Source organism: Phaethon aethereus (assembly GCF_964289735.1).
Source record: "Phaethon aethereus genome assembly, chromosome: Z".
Taxonomy (NCBI): domain Eukaryota; kingdom Metazoa; phylum Chordata; class Aves; order Phaethontiformes; family Phaethontidae; genus Phaethon; species Phaethon aethereus.
Window position 1 is genome coordinate 78,569,900 of NC_138577.1, and position 16,877 is coordinate 78,586,776.

General features: G+C 39.9%; 1 protein-coding gene across 1 annotated transcript in view; it reads right to left on the reverse strand.

Annotated features, from left to right (window-relative positions):
* ECPAS (Ecm29 proteasome adaptor and scaffold) overlaps positions 1 to 16,877 on the reverse strand; it is a gene marked incomplete at both ends in the record, with an annotated part of 62,447 nt that overhangs the window by 30,682 nt on the left and 14,888 nt on the right. The window contains 15 exons of the mRNA XM_082013810.1: positions 234 to 462; positions 1,222 to 1,302; positions 3,495 to 3,618; positions 4,650 to 4,753; positions 5,875 to 5,997; positions 6,104 to 6,170; positions 6,723 to 6,772; positions 7,891 to 7,969; positions 8,241 to 8,326; positions 8,497 to 8,616; positions 8,882 to 8,963; positions 10,506 to 10,645; positions 11,178 to 11,346; positions 13,110 to 13,262; positions 14,456 to 14,574. Coding sequence (XP_081869936.1) covers positions 234 to 462; positions 1,222 to 1,302; positions 3,495 to 3,618; positions 4,650 to 4,753; positions 5,875 to 5,997; positions 6,104 to 6,170; positions 6,723 to 6,772; positions 7,891 to 7,969; positions 8,241 to 8,326; positions 8,497 to 8,616; positions 8,882 to 8,963; positions 10,506 to 10,645; positions 11,178 to 11,346; positions 13,110 to 13,262; positions 14,456 to 14,574 — 1,726 coding nt within the window. The remainder of the gene's footprint in view (positions 1 to 233; positions 463 to 1,221; positions 1,303 to 3,494; positions 3,619 to 4,649; positions 4,754 to 5,874; positions 5,998 to 6,103; positions 6,171 to 6,722; positions 6,773 to 7,890; positions 7,970 to 8,240; positions 8,327 to 8,496; positions 8,617 to 8,881; positions 8,964 to 10,505; positions 10,646 to 11,177; positions 11,347 to 13,109; positions 13,263 to 14,455; positions 14,575 to 16,877) is intronic.

A 16,877-nucleotide genomic window follows, 5' to 3' on the forward strand; every position in this document is an offset into this window, starting at 1 on the left:
ATAGACAATGGCCTCACAATTTTAAAGCATTATGTCAACTGATGCTGCAGTTTTACTGTCCTGCTTTCTCCCACCTACACAGCAGCATAGAAGAGAGAAAGTTTAAACTGAAGAGTATATAGTCCACGTTGCCACTCTGTGACTGCTGCAGCCAAGTTCAAAGCACTGGGCATGGCAACTCATTTCTAGCAATAGACTTTTTTCTTTGAGTGATGCTGCACACAGCTTCTTACCTCCAACACCAGCTAACAGCTGCTGAAGAAGGCCAATATATATATGTACAGGGTTGGTTTCTGCACTTTTTGAAGAGGAGGAGGAAGAGAAAGATATGTGGTTGCCAGACATGAGGTTTCTTACATAACGTCCAATGGCTGGAGCATGATCTTGCATATCTGCCAAGCTCTGTGAGGTTGGCACCACACCTGCACTGTGAGCAAGACACATCCGCAGATACAGAACTATCTAAGTAGAGAAGAGAAAAACACAGGATACTGAGTACATGAGCACTTGGAAAACCATGGAGGAGACAAAATAAAAGAGCAGGGAATGTGATGTATTTAACATAACCAAAACAAGACAGTTTCTTCTTTAATCAAATCTAGACAGAAGAGTCGGCGTGGAGACAGGAACAAATATAAAGTGTAACAAATCTTAGGACCAGCTTCTGCAATACATCTATGTAAGCAGGCAACCCTACAGTGCCTGCATCACTCTCAGAAGATTAAATCATATGCAGACTTTTGGTTTATCATCAGCTGATGCAACCTCTTTGCAGGCATTTCAGTCTGTACCCTATATCAATTTGGCACGCATACAAATGCAACCCAGCCCATTGCTAATACAGACCTTGCATCACATCTGAGTTTGTGCCTACAGATCGTTGAAGACCGGGAATCTGCTAGGAAAAGAACAGCCTCAAGGAGCACAATGGGACTTTTGCACAGGATTACCAGGTTCTCTCTCTGACAAGCTATTACATTAGGCATGCCATAGAAAGCCATGGAGCAGCCCTCCTGGGAACATTCCTCCCAATCCCCTTGAAAATCCTCTTCAGACTGCTGCTTAAGGACAGACAGATAAAGGATGAAGAGTTTATCCCAGCATCTGTTTAAAAGAGGAATTCTAGAATGTAGCGTGACTTATGGTAACTGTTAGCTTCTTACACTGCCCTCTAAATAAATAATGGTACACCTATCTGAGGAAGTAAATCCAGACAATTACCTCTCCAAATGTGGCAGGATTGAAAGGCAACGCTGCAGTTCCAGTCATATATTTAGCTGGAGTTTTCATTCGGTGAGAGGCCTAAACAACAGAATATATTAAGCGTGGAACATTCAGACCCATGAACAGCAGAGATGTTGGAAAGGTCAACAAAATTTTGTTGATGCAACTATGTTTATCCTCAACTTAGCAACTGAAAATGTGCAACTGTTCTCTAACAAGAAGGGCACAGTGCACTTGGTAATAGGACAGTTTAGTTCCATCAACTTTACGTCCCTATCAAGTCAGAAAGTGGAAACTCTGAATTCATGAGAGGGAATGGCAGGGGAGGCTCGAGGAGGACATCATTCTTTCTTCCCCTCAGGAAAAAAGAAGTGCTTTAGAATTAAAAAAAAAACAAACCCACTTCATAAACTTCCAAACTTTGACTGGCAGCCAGGAAGCCTGGAGATAACAGCTCTGCCTGGAGAGGTGGGTGCCCTGTGCTGCACCAGCCAAGCCCAGGGACTCTCTCAGACCCTGCTACCTGCTAGGTAGGAGGCTGCCATAGCACATGAACACCTCCTTTCCACAGAAATGTTAGCTTTGACAAGCAGGAATATTCCAGCAGAAAAACATCTGAACAGAATACACCCACTGCAAACACTGCAGAAAAGCATGTCCGTGTTCTTTAGGCAACATGCACATCAGTGCTAGGGCTGGATTCAGCAAGACAGCCTTGCATCTGAATAAACACACAAGGCAGTTGCACAGACGTCAACAGATCTCTTAACATGCTCAGATCTTTTGCTGCACTGTAACTTCAATGACATCCAAAACCATGAAAACCTGAATTAGTGAACTCCCTTGAAGAATGGATTCCCATCCTTACCCAGCAGATCAGGTCCTACTCTTTCACACATACTTTCTTGCAGAGAGAAAGGATCATGCTAACTCATGCAGGAAAGCCATTTTGCATCTCTGCCTGCTTGCCAAGTAATGCATACAAACTTCTCAAACATCTCCAACACTTGCAGATTAATCACGATATGTGAAAATTCACACTTCAACATAACTAACCAACGAAATGTACCTTCAGATTTTTTAATATGCCTTCAGGACATGTAAGGAAGATCTGAAAAGTGCTCAAGTTTTTTTCTTTCAATTTACTCAGGTGTGGGGAGATCTTGTTTTTCTCAGTAATGATTAAACTAGGCTGATCCATAGTTATTCACTGACATTACAGAAGTCAAGGAAAATTTAAAAATTAACTGCATGGGGACAGGCATTTAATAGTGTTATCTAAAACTCAATGTTGGATTCTTAATTTTTTATATTTATTTGAATAACCAGTATTTTGGAGAAAAGCAAGTTTTTTCATAAAGCTTCAAATACTTCATACACTAGCAGAGTACACCAGCACACTACAACACCAGAAGAACATACAACATATCACAAGAAATCTTTCAGGTGTAAGAGATCTGCTATCACGGATCTCTTGTAAAACCAGATGTGCTCCAACATTATATACTTGCCACATTTTTTAAAAAAGCAGACTATCAGAGGGAAAAAAAGTATTGTCAGTGACCTTCCACATCTTCTTTATAGCTTGTAAGACTAGTATAGCTACTATACATGGAAGTCTGTAACACAGACTACATTTTAACACCTCTCCAGATGATCTCTCAGTGCAAACAGCGAAGGTAAACTCAGTGGTACAGTTTTTGGCATATTCCACTAGACTCATGAAAGATTATTTACATGGCCATTATTTCCACAGATTGCAATGAAGATAAATAATTAAGCCTTTAAGTAAATGAACCAGACTTCTACACTTGTTCCAGTATCTCCTTTCCTAGCCTGGAATCTTTTTTCTGTTTCATGCACAACATTATTTTTCACCAGACCAACAAGTGAGGGAACTTCCTATCCCTTCAGGAATGTGTTTGTAAGCGAACTGTGTTTGTGAAGCATGCTAGATTATCACACTTGAACACTGGATTCCTTGCTCCGCGCATATTCTGCACAAACAGCATCAAAGCAAAATAATCCCCTTGTTAAAGTATCTGCTTCCTTTTTACTTAACACTTAGATATCTTGCAATTATTGCCAGCAGAAGGTAACGACGAATGCTAATCTTGGCAATGCAATACTATGTGTGGTCTTCACTGTGATTTTAGCTAACTTTACTCCTCCGGGGAGGTGAGACAGAAGGATAAAGGGAAGGGAAGACCACACTTACTACATGAACATCAGGCATGTATTTGTCATTTATTGGGACAGAAGCACTGTACCTTGTCTTGAATGTAATGGACCATTTCAGGGAAGGAAGGCATCTGCTTCCCAGAACTCTCCTTTTCATTTTTACCAGGAAATGTTCTCAGCACCCGCTGGGCTTCTCCGTGTACCTCCTCCCGCCTTTCAGCAGAAAAGATGAGAAACAGACATTATTTGCACAGAACAAATGGCCCTTAATGAGCAATAAGATATCTTGGGAAGCTGGGGGACAGAGAACAGCTTTTGACTGAGAAGTGTTATTTTTGAAAGGAAGGGAAGAAGAGCTTGCATTACAACTTTTAATGATTTATTTTAGAGAGGAGGAAGAAAAAGGATAATGATGAATGGCCTCTGCAAAACACTCTGGATCAGCCCACTTCTGCTCCTCTTACATCCTGCTAGTGTTCACCACCAGTTCCTGGTTCCCACATCCTTGTTTTCCTATCTGCTCCTCCTCCCCATCACTTCCTATATTCAAGCTTCATCTGACACCAACCAGGTTTATCGTTATTTACTTAGCAGAAGATTCACTTGTGCAACAGTGCTAACAATGCAATGACAGAGCAGTTTGTTGCAATTGATCTGTTCAGCTTTCCTTAGTTACACAATAGCTACTCATATAAAAAAATTGAGCAATTAAAGTTGGAAAAAACTCCACCACTTCTGCAGTAATGGAAAACTGCAAATGACAAAATTACAGTAATTTAATGAGTCTACTACTCCTCAGCAGAGAGTGGCAACTCTCAAAGGTGCATGCTCCTGACTCTTTGCAAATACAAGCTAAAAACAGACTGATAGAATTTGCCAGGAAAAAATAATTTCTAGCCACTGTAAAGGTGATTTAAGTTAATGCATTTTTACTTTGCAATTGCAACTGATGATTAACATGAACAGCTTTAGTGACAGCAGTTCATCTGAAACAAGAAAGAGAATCCAAACCAAAGACTACCAGAAGGCCCAGTAACAGTTCTCCACAGAACTGCCAAGAATGCCCCTATGTAAAGGTTAATTTCCAAATTACCATACTTCATTTTCAGCGAGTGAATTTTTATGCACATATACACACACACATATATATGCATTCATATTGCATCCAAATATATATTGGATGCAAATGTGTGTGTGTGTGTGTGTGTGCATATGAAAATAACTTAAAAAGGAAAACAACTTACGGGTCTCCTGCAGCTAACAGGAGTAAGTATCTGGAAGGGATATGATCTGGAGGGAATACTGTGCTAGCAAATTTCACAGCCACTTGACGTACTTGAACTTCAGGCTTAAAGAGAAGAGACACAAATATAGTTGAGTTTTAAATGAACACACTAATGACCTGCACTCACCACTTGTGAGTCCTCTGGTTTGTCCTCTGTGTACCAACACAACTCAAAGAGTTTAGATATTTTGAGAAACTGTTCTTGCTAACTCTTCACATGGCAGGAAACAGGGAAAAGAAAAGCTAGCTTCTCATATATACACAAGTGGAGAATGAAATGTTTTATTAAATACATGCACATTTTGGGGAATCATAAATCAGGATTATGGTTAATTCTTAGATATCTGAACAGCCCCACCCAGGCAGTTTTTAAATGAAGAATGACATACATCATCTATCCACACAAAACACTGCTGCACTTAGGAGCAGCACAGCCAGTGCTGAAAAAGAAACATTAGGTTAGAGCGGTCATTCTCAGAATGGTATTGCCTGGAAACCTAGATCGCTGGAGCACCCAGGCAAAAGGGTCATCAGCATGAAAATAGTCTTTTATACAGTTACTAGTACAACCACCAGAAATACATTTACGTTCACAGTCACCGGGAGTACCAGTGCAAACAGAGAGTATAAAAAACCCACTCTTTCTGAAAACAAATTCTCTGGAGAATTCTAAACACAAACAAGATAACGCAGTGAAGTAAGAGTGTCAGTGAAGTGTGGTTTCCTCTGGATTAATGTCTCAAGGCTGGCTTCCTGGGGAGGTGTCCAGGTGCCTTATAATGTTAGAAGTCACACAGCACACTGAAATCCCTGCTTAGCAATGAATGATCCTTTCCACCAAATTCTTGCTTTCATAAAGCATTTCACAAGATACCGTCCTTGAAGTATCTACTTCTCAAAGCTTTCCTAGGACACTATGGGAAACATACAGCGCAATCGCAATGGCTTCTTTTCTTTGCAAAACAGAACACAAATAGCAAATTGCATCGTCACTCTTCTTGCAGCCACTGTACCATATTAAAAACACTTCATCTGAGCATACACCCTCTCCTTCTTGCAGACAGCCCAATGCGTTCAGTAAGAGAGACCTGCTCCAAAAGTATGCAACAGGAAGTGACAGAAAACAGCAAAACAATGAATAGCTCTTTTTTTAAGGTACTTAATTTTGACTCCACTGAAAATACCTTTATTAAATAGGAAGCTACAAGAGCTTCCATCAGGGTACGCTGGGCTCCTTCCAAGTTACTGTATGCTCCAACCATCATAGACAAGGCCTCCTGAATGGCAAGCCTAGTATCAGCATCTTCCTGCAGTACAAAACCGAGAGTTTTCACTTTACGGTGTGCAGTGACAAGAACTGAGCAAAACCAGCACAAAATATTAACCACTTCTCAAAGCCCCGTCAGCACCCACCTTGCATAAAGCTTCAAAAAACTGCTGTACCAATGCTATATCCTTGGTAAAGAGCTGAGGCATTCGGCTGAAACAAGATATTTTAATTCATTAAGTTTTTGGGGTTTTAAATTAAAAAGCTTCACATTTCATTGGTCGTTCCCTCATCCCACATTTCAACTATCAAACAAAGCAGAGCCAGCACAGAAAGTTTGGTCTATCTTATCCGTTGCCACCACAGAGCAGCACCCCCACACTTAACACAGTTTGGAAAGCGAGATATTCTATGGACACTTAGATCACCAGCATAGCACTGAACATACCACTTGTCTAGCTTCATGCCCTCTGGTCTTTTCTGCACGTTCCTAAAATTTATGTTTCTGGTAATCCAGAAAGTGGAACCATTTTTTAAATTCTGTGCATAATTCACGAGCTGCCATTAATCACTGCTAGAGAAGCTATCAGCTAAAAACGTATTTCCTTTTACACCTCTGGAGATGTCACAAGAAGAATGCTTTTCTTTGCACCGTACACTCCCCTGCAAAATTGGCAGGCGTCATAAACCTTGCTGGTGATAAATTAACAGGCTACTCTGGAAGAAATATTCAATGTCCTTTTGCTTAAATAGCGCTTCAGTTACCTCGAGAGCTTTCCAACCGCTGAATATGCCATTGACAGCAGTTTTGAATCCTTGAATGATAAAACAATAAATAAAATTCAGCAAAACCAGAAATACATAAAGGCTCATCTTTTATAATTGAACATTTACTTTAAATCCTGTCTCCAAAGTGCTCAAACAGGCTTTCATGGACAAAGAATCCTGGAACATAAAATAATCGTATCCAAGAATAAAAGCATTACATAGGAACAGAGGGAGTATGCTTTTCCACAAGAAACAGAAAATTACAAATGGTGACAAAACGTAAATCTCCCTTCTGGTCTCAGATAATCATATTTTATTTCAAGATAGACAGCTAAGGAGATTAAGCAAGTATACGAAACTGTAGCAAAGGGACAGAAACCTTCCACTGGCCCTAAACAGCAGCTTTACACAAAGGAAGTTGTTTACACAATGGATGCTGCAGATGACCAATGCAGCACACTTATAGATGGGTTTGCTTCATCCTGCACAGTCCTTTTTCATGCCCTTCCCAACAGTGGGGAAGTGCACACCTTCAAACACCAGCTTGGGCCAGAAGGTCACATCAAACAGTTCAAACGAACCAGCAAGAGGATCAAAGCTGCAGAAGAGGAGGTCTGCAACATCAGTCCTTCGTAAGATACATGTAGGAGTATTGTGGGGAATTTGCCTTCTGAAATGGCACCGCAAAGATGTCTTCAGGCCAGACTGGTGTTTGCGGTTCTGTTTGTAACAACCTTCCCATAGCAGTACCATCCCTGGACAGACAGATGGAAGGTATTACAAGCAGGCCTATAGAGCTGATCATCACAACAGGGTATGAGCCTGGAGCTGAGGTCCCTGTATGCTCCAGAGTAGTAAATAACAGCAGCTAGGTGCTGCTCTGGCCTCACTCTTTAGATTCCTAACACCATTATTTCCTGAGACTTTGTAAATAGTGTCCAAGCACCTATCCATAGCTGTTAAACAAATAAAAAAGTTTTCCTATGTAGCCTTTTAAAGTATTTGCTTCTCTTCCAACAAAATTTCTTTAAAAGTATCCTTTGATAGCCATCTCAGGCAACTACAAGATAACTATAATCATCAGTTTCCATCATAAAAGTATTTGTCTTTTGCTTGTATTCATATAAAGAATTATAGGTCTCTAGTAAAGAATCTTTCAGCTTACCTCTTTGTATTCATTGATCAGCTTTGTAAGTCCATTTAAAAGCATTGGGCCTAACGGCTTTATTTTACTTTCTGGACAACTGCAATTAGAGACACCAACAAACAAAATATTATCTTTTGCATCCCTTAAAAGTATCTTCTCTCAGTAAAACTTCTTCTCAACTTTCTTAAGCTGAGAAGTTACATCTTAATGTGTGCAAGCATACACACAGATTTCACAATTAAGGAAAAAACCCTGCTTTCTGTGATTTCTAGTCCTCTTTGTGTGCCCTTAGTTCAGTTGTATTTAGTAAACAGAGGGTCTTCTAGGCAAATAGCTACAAAACATTGTGCTCACTCTGAATTACTTACATGATACAAATATGATGCACAAACTGCAAGGACAGACTTCTCAGTTTTGCATTTGTGTTTGCACCAAAGAGTCCATCATAAACCACCTGGCCAAAGGAATAAAGAGCAGATCAGACTGTGTCTGGCTTCACTTTCAAAGGTTTTCTAATTCCCCTCTTCTTTAAACACTGTTATCAGTAACAATGCTCCCCTAAATACTGGAGGAACTGAATTATCAAGCTCATTAGGAAGAGCAGCACTGGAACATAAGCATTACCTGAATGTTAGCTGGGAACGTTTCTGCAGCTTGCCTGGATCGCAGAAGATGAGGAACTATCTTCAATTTAACACGGGTGCTGACTGACTCGCGTTTCATTTCTGGTTTTAGAACAGATCCCTGTCAGAAACAGAGTTCAAATAACACTGTGCATCTTTGGACAGCAGTACTTTTCAGTTAGCTAAATTACCTTCTAGTGCAAATCAGAACACACTGGGACAGAGAAAAAAATTATTCAATAGAAAAAATGTTCAGTGAAAGCAGAGATCAAAGGAAGCGATACATTTATGAAATATGTATTCGTGTCTTCTCCAAATAAAATAAGGCAAGTAAAATTACAGCTTCAGAAATTAAGCAGGTATGCAACTCTGAAGGCAAATCTTACCTCCTTGGTTTTCAGTGGTATATCCCCAAGATACACTTTATACATTTTGTTGATGATAGCAGGATTATTCCAGTCAATTAAACTAAAGAAAAAAACACATTGAACAGCAACATGTTATGATTCTGGTCTTTGATTACTTTTAAAAATATATGTGTTTTACAGCACTTTGCATCATATTCATATTCTTCCCAGAGTTTTAACAGATCTAGTTTGACTTCTAATCACTCCTCCCACATTCACATAATAGATAACACGAAGAATGTGGTTACAAATTTCTCTACAAATTCTAACAACATAATTCCAAACAATTTGTAAGAAATCTACATGCTCCCTTCTCTTCTATTGAAACAAGACGTATAAACCGTGGTACTCCACCAATCGAATACAGAATGGTCACCTGTTAACAAATTTTTCCACATTCTTCAGTCTTGGTGTTTTGACATTTCAATAGAGAAGAGAGTATTTTTAGTTCTAGGACTACTTCTTCCTGGTCTCACAGACAAACCCATCCGCCCACAATAACCATCTAATGCTACCTATTGATGAGACTGTTTGGAACACACATACATACCCAAAAACTATCCCATTTTTAACTTTTAACAAAAAGTTAAGCATGCATGCTTCAAAGAAGTGGAGGAGACAGAACCATCTTTCTTTCAGTAAAGCAACCAACTTCCAAACAAGTGAGCTGTGAAGTAGCATATATTTCTCATAAAAGACATTTGACATTGCATATTAATATGCATTTTGTCCACACATTTTGCTCTGCAGGCAAAGAATACCAACACAAAGGGAAAGATGAAACAAGCAGCAAAGGAGAGACTGCCTTCCTTAACCAGGCTGTCGCCACTCACTAGAATCATCTCCCCTGCCATGACTGAGGCACATAAATAGCCTCAAATGGAGAAGGTTTCATATTACATATTTGACTCCAAGTTAAATAGTCCTTTACTTCTAGTAATACAGAAGCCACCTACATATTTCAAAGGCAGGCCTCTCTTGCTCCAAATCTCCTACGTGAGCCAGCAAACCTCACACAATCAATGAATGACTCAGCAAATAGTACCAGCAGCAATTACTCTGGCCTTTTGATGGGTTAAAGACAGAAGCATTGTCTTTAGATGATAGAAGGTGGACTGCAGATGAGCAGAAGTTTTAATAATACAGAAGATGGTGGCTGACAAACTTCCTAGACTATGGTCCACTTCACAATTAGTCTCTTTATTCCCTTAATAAATTCAATGAAAGTATATACTTTTCTGGGAAAGACAATATAGGTAAGTTGACAAGCTGTGAATCACTTACTAAGGCCTTGTTGACCATCGATCATCCACTGAAGGTAACTTGGAACCCAAGAAGTAAGAAAATGGCTCAAAAGCAATACCAAAGATGATTGAAAACAGACCGCTAAACCTGTCAGCTCTGGAGTCAAGTGGTGTTGCCAGCTGCAAGCCTGTGAGCCACACCATTCCCAGCCCCATGTGAATACATCACAGCTTTGTAGGTAGACAGGGGACTGAAGCCTTCCCCCTTTCAGAGCACAGTCTCTCTGGAGCACTACCTTATTGCAGCTAGCTTTGCTAGGAACACTAGCACCACCTTTTCAAAATATCCAAACTTGTACCTTTGTTTGCTCTTTAGTTCAAGGTCTGCTGCAGTGGCAACACTGTGTCTTGTATCACTGGAGGCTACAACCAGGTGTATAACAGCTTCAAGTTCTGGCACTTGCTCAGCTTCAATGAACTTCACTATCCCCAGCTTACACTGTTCAACAGTGGGGAAAGTAAAGGCAGTGTTACTGACAAGAAAGCGTATGTTACAATAACTGTAGCAGTTCAGCTCTCTGAAATGATGACTTCTGCTTGCTAAGGAGAAGTTCACATGCTCTCCATCTCTTTGGCAGCGTCCTCCTCTTGCCTCCTGTCAAAGTAGTCACCTGCGGCAAAGTGTCAGCATTACAATTAGGGATACTCTGCTACTTCTCTGCTAGAAAGGGACGCTTCATCAACATACATTTTGCAACCTTACTATCTTTAGGAGGAAAACACAAGAGTAGGCTGCAGTCATGCAGGCTTCCTAACCATCTCTGAGAACTGCTGGCACCTCCCACCCCATCTCACCGTTGCAAAGGTTCTTAAGGCATCATGCGAAGTCCCTCAATAAACTCCCTCAGGGCAACTAAACACCTGGTCAGAATTAGTTACGTATTTTCCCTCTGGCCTTCCGTTCCTCTATCTGTAGCTGTCCCTGTTACCACCCCCAGTTCACCAAGGAGCAGTCCTGCAGCTGCAAGTACCTGTTCCAGAAGCTCTGGTGTCCACGGGCTGTCTCCAATTACCCTTTTGGCTGCATAAAAGCTCATCCCTGGAGGTGGCTGAGGGATCCCAGGACCTCCCACGCTACCTGATGAAGAGCCCTGAGCCGAGGGCATGGTTTGCCGACTCTGAGATTCATTCAATACGAACCTAAGCAGGTGGGAAAGGAGTTTCATTATAGGCTTTACCAATGCACATTGCCAGCTGAATTAGATAAAAAAATCAACAAATAAGATAATGCTTTGGAAAATTGCAATTTCAGTGCTGGGTAGGGAAGGAAAGCAAAAGCCATAAAGGTTAAGTTTACAGATCTGAGTCTTTTTGGAGACTGGCTAGTCTCGCTGCCTTGTGCACATCTCCACACTCTCACAAAGCCCACTCCACCTCTTCCTGTATCCTCTGAAGCTCATCAACACATGAAGGCATCAAAATCGTAGTGCTCAGACCAACAAGAACATTTTGCTTCAGACAGCCATAGTCTGTTCTGCATTCAGCACACAGGCAGTAAAATGAAGTAAACAGTCTCAACAATAAGGATAAACATTCATCCTAAGTCCATTTAGTTAAAACTTCGAACACTTGAACTTGATTATGAGCTTCATGCCCTACAGGTAGGCTTTCTGGTTTTTTTACTGCATGCTTACCGGCAAGGCTAGTTCACAACTGGGCAATGACAGAACAAGTTTGACCAGGCATAAACTAACTGTAAACAGATGTAAAATGGTCTCACCCCAGTGGGCAAGACTTTAAGAGACAGACATCCAGAGCCAAAGGCAAGCTGAAGACACTTTCTGAGCACCTTCTTGAAAGAAAACAAAACCTTCACCCCCTACTCTCATGGCCTCTCCAGGTATTTAAAAATTGTCATGCTTGGCCAGAATACAAAAGTACGTAAGGAAGTGAAGTCTCATAGCAACGCCCAAGGACTTAATCTGCTGAAGCAACAGCAGCGTGGGGGGGAAGCTAATACCATAAACCTGGGCAAACTGAAAGAATGTGAGCTGTGAACAGAGGAGCAGGCTAGGCATTTTAAACTATAAGCTGCAAGACTCTACACACTCAAGTGGTAGGGAAGTGGCCCCCCAAAACATGTGATGGGTACAAAGCTACATGGAGAAACATGTAGCTCACTATTTTAACAGTCATTCCTTTAGGTTAATCCAGTTGGGTGAGCAAGAGTTAGGTGCTCATAAAAATCCTAAGGGAAGCGATGAAATGTCAGAAAAAAGAAATGCATTCTACTGTTAAAATTATTTCTATTTTCTTTCAAAGCCAAAGCTCCCCTAGCAATACAAAGACACTAAAAAAGTTAGTGGAAAATAGATCTTGAGAAAGTGTTGATTTTAGACCCTAAAAGATTCCTAACAAGCAGTGATCAGTAAATTCAAGTTGCTCTGTACATCGTTGTTGCTTTCAGAAACAGTGCTCACACTAAGTCACGCCATTACAGTTAAAATGTTTTTCATCAGAAGACAGATGAAAGACAAATCTTATTATTAAAGGTTCAATTCTGGAAAGCACAAGTTTTCAGACATTACACTTGCTTATGACCTTGGTGGAATAAGCCTTAAAACTCAACTGCAGGAAGATGAGCACACATTTTGATCCGGCTTCTATTTTAAAGGTTTGGTTATTTAACAGAGAGCTCACATGTCTCATCGATTCAAGGTCAAGGACAGAATAGTATAACACCTAATTAAGTACAAAAAAGACATTTGTTAAACAAGGAAGATGGTGATCCCATTCTTAAAATTAGGACCCTGCTTCATATGCTATGGAAACACGTAACTGGCTTCATTCAAGCTGGGAAATAATAGCATATTTTAAATGAGTTTCCAAGGGTGCAGTTTGTAAAGTTTCACACATACAGAACATATCAATACTACAGAAGACTAGTATTAACTCTTACTTACCCATAAGGCATAAGAAGAACATCCAACATAAAGTCCAAAAGCAGCTGTACAGTCTTTGGTTTTTCAGCAAGATTAAATGGAGAAGCTACTGCTTTCAGTGGTTCAGCAGGGTATTTCATGTGAAAAAGGGTTGGTATTAGAAGATGCATTAGGCTGAAAAACAATTATATTTACTGCAACCATTTAAAAAAAAAACACACCTTTTTATTCTTAACATTCAAGAGAGAAACCTTTAACAACAAACATGGTTCTTCATAGCAAAAAAAATCTTAAGAAAAGTTAAATTGATTTACAATCCAGTGGCCTCTATTTGCCACCTGATGTACTTAAAAATGGGAGGCAGAAGATAAATTAGGATTTGCGCTTATAATAGAACATATATGTCTGTGTGCATGCACACACACACATCTGAAGAGACAGAGTCGCTGCCTTTGTCCAAACTTTTAATGTTTTGTAATTATACCACAAAATAAGAGTCTAGGACTGTCTCATCCATAAGAAATTTAAAGTTTTAAATCTGAGTCTGCCTATAGCAGAAGTTGATCAAGGCTATTCAACTTCACCAAAGAGTGTACACAAATATATTGATTATATACCAGTACAGCCAGATTTCCCAAAGCTCTCTTCACTCATATACTTGCTTTTTGGACACGGTCACAGAGAAGACAATCAAGTATTTTCACACTGATCTCATGAACAGAAGCAAGATTATACTGCAAGGCCTTTCAGTAAGGTAATTTTTAAAATACCTTTACACTGTCACAATGATGTAGAGTGAATGAAGATACAATTTCAATGCCATTTTCCAGTGCCAGCATGGTGGAAACCCATCTCAATGTAAATAAGGAGGTCCATAATTAGTAGTTTTCTAGAAGTTCTTAGTACACAGCAGTTCCAAACTTCAGGTTTTTTTTATTTATTACAATTCAAGTGTTTCAAGTGAGTAGGAATTTTGGTTATCTCACAATTTAGAGTGGCCCATCTGAGCCATGTAGCGCTGTTTCTGTTGCTGGACAGAGGATACTTACTGAAGGTCTGGCCTTACGTTGGAAATCAGAATTTGGTGAAGATGGATAGTGATAGAGACAGGCATAGCCTTCATAACACAGGCCTCTTTATCATACAGGGAGTCTGCTATTGCAGATCCTGTATATTATTACAACATTTGACTATATGAATTCTTTGTACCACCCAAACTACTGAATTGCTGATCCAAATTGTACAAGTCAAGAACATCCTAAGCAATACAGATACCACCTAGGAAAAAAACACCTTTTAGCAACTGATACAGAGTATTTCACTAAAACGATACCAACAGCATTCAATCCAAGAATAAGGAGTTATACCTGTCTTGCTGTGGTTGAGGTTTCCCTTCCATTGCAGTGAGAAGAGTTGGAGCCAATTCACACTGTTTTTCCACAGGCAGACGGGGGTATCCCATCTTAACATAAATTATGGTAAAATTCTAAAGGAGTAGAAAAAGCACACAGTATTGCAACAGTGCAAAAGAAATCTCTCTTCTTTAAACTTTTCTTGTATGTTGTGTTACATAATTGTGTGTTGGAAAAATGTTCTGGAAGATCAATTTCCTAATTCTAAGGCTCATCAGACTGACAGCTATTAAAGGGGAAAATCCTTTCTGAGGAGGTCTTGCTGAGCCTCCACTTTAAAATGAGGAAAACAACAATGCAAAAAATCCTCTTTAGCTCCTCTTACTTGCTGCCAATTTCACCAAAAGCAGCTTTACCTGAGCAGCAGCTTCAAGGAAAGCAAATGTAATGTTTTCTCTTACCTATTTCTGAAATAAAATAGAAAGTAATATTGAATAAACACAAAGTCAGCAGCATAGTCAAGGTTTCTTTTGAAAATGTGTTTCTACATTATCAGAATTAAAAGCCTCAAATGCAATACAGAGTCCAGTGACAGGACAGCACAGCAGAGCAATACTGAATACTGGACTATCTAATTGCTATCATGTTGATCCAAATCCAGACAAGAACTGTACAAACAAGAGTTATGTGTTCAATGACCTGGTTGAAAGAAGTTTTGAAGTGGGAGGCATTACACTTCTTTTGTAGATGGCACTTGTTAAAATTTTATGAAGCCTCATGGCACAAAATAACATGCATCACTCACATACATGAATGAAAACAGATTTTTGACACAGCCAAAAGCACGGGTAATGTCAACTTTGTCTTCAAACAAGATGGTTCTTTTACTGCTCTATGGAACACATGCACTTTAGAAGCCCTCAGCCATTTCTAAAAGGTGAACTCCAGATAATCTCATTTGCTTAAAGACAATCCGAGATTACTTCTATGTTACTGCTGTTTAAAGTCTAAATATTTCTCCATCAGTTTCTAAGACACTGTGTTTTCCATTTATGCTGCATATGACTGAATAATCAAATAAGAAGGACAAAAAGTTTCACTCTGATTTTATGACTTGTTTCTTGATGATGATTTGCCATAGATCTACCACAACTGAATTACAATTGTCTTCATAGTTTCACAAAAACATTTTAATCTATCTTCACTTTTTAAACTACACTGAATGAAACCACCTAGTAAACTTTCCCCATCTATAAAACAAGTTTTTTTCATCTTTTCTTGCTCAGCTAAGGTCCTGACCCTAAAAACACACACAAAAAAATTGGGTTCTCGTATTGAGAGTTATACAGGTGTTTTAAGTAAGACTCTGTCTCCCAAAATATGGAGATGACAGCAGTGCTGAGTAGAAATACCAGATTAGTCTCATGACCAGCCATTTTATCGTATCATAAGCCAGTGTTACAAAGTACAGCAAAATTATAACCTTGACCCGTTCCCAGAGGTGATAAACGGCACAACAGGGAACATATACTGCAGTAAGGTGTCACAGAACACACCCCTGAGAACAAGCACAATAACTTTGAAAGCAAGTAAGTCAACACTGTGACCACTGACTATCAAACTAATATAATAAATACTTGTAACAAATTTGTTCTAATGTGCTCTGGTCAGATCTGTCATCATCTCAATCCATCGTGCCCCAGCTTGGGCACCAAAAAGGACTGTTGCATTTTAACCCAGCAAGCAGCTAAATACCACACAGCTGTTCGTTCACTTCCCCCACCTCACTGGGATGGGGGAGAGAATTGGGGAAGAAAAAAGTAAAATCTGTGGGTTGAGATAAAGACAGTTTAATAGGACAGAAAGGGAATAGTGATGATGATGATGATAATGATAATGTGATGCACAATGCAACTGCTCACCACCCGCTGACCAATGCCCAGACAGTTCCCAAGCAGCAGCCCTCCCCAGCCAACTTCCCCAGTTTATGTACTGGGCATGACATCATATGGTATGAAATACCCCTCTGGCCGGCCGGGCTCAGCTGTCCTGGCTGTGTCCCCTTCCAGCTTCCCGTGCACCCCCAGCCTGCTCGCTGGCAGGCCAGCATGAGAAGCTGGACAGTCCTTGACTGCTTAGCAACAACTGAAAACATCAGTACGTTATCTACATTATTTTCACTCCAAATCCAAAATACAGCACTATACCAGCTATCAGGAGTAAAATTAAGTCTATCCAGGACAGACTCTGATCCTGCACATACCAGGATATGGATTGGTAGCCGCTTGCAAAATGGAGCTTCTAATAATTAATAGACCCTCTACAATACAAGCAATGACAATTCATGCATTCATGAAATATCAAGAGTAATTATGAGCAATTTGAACAGAATCAATAGTGCAGTTGCTTTATGAAACTAAGTTTCACCCACACTATA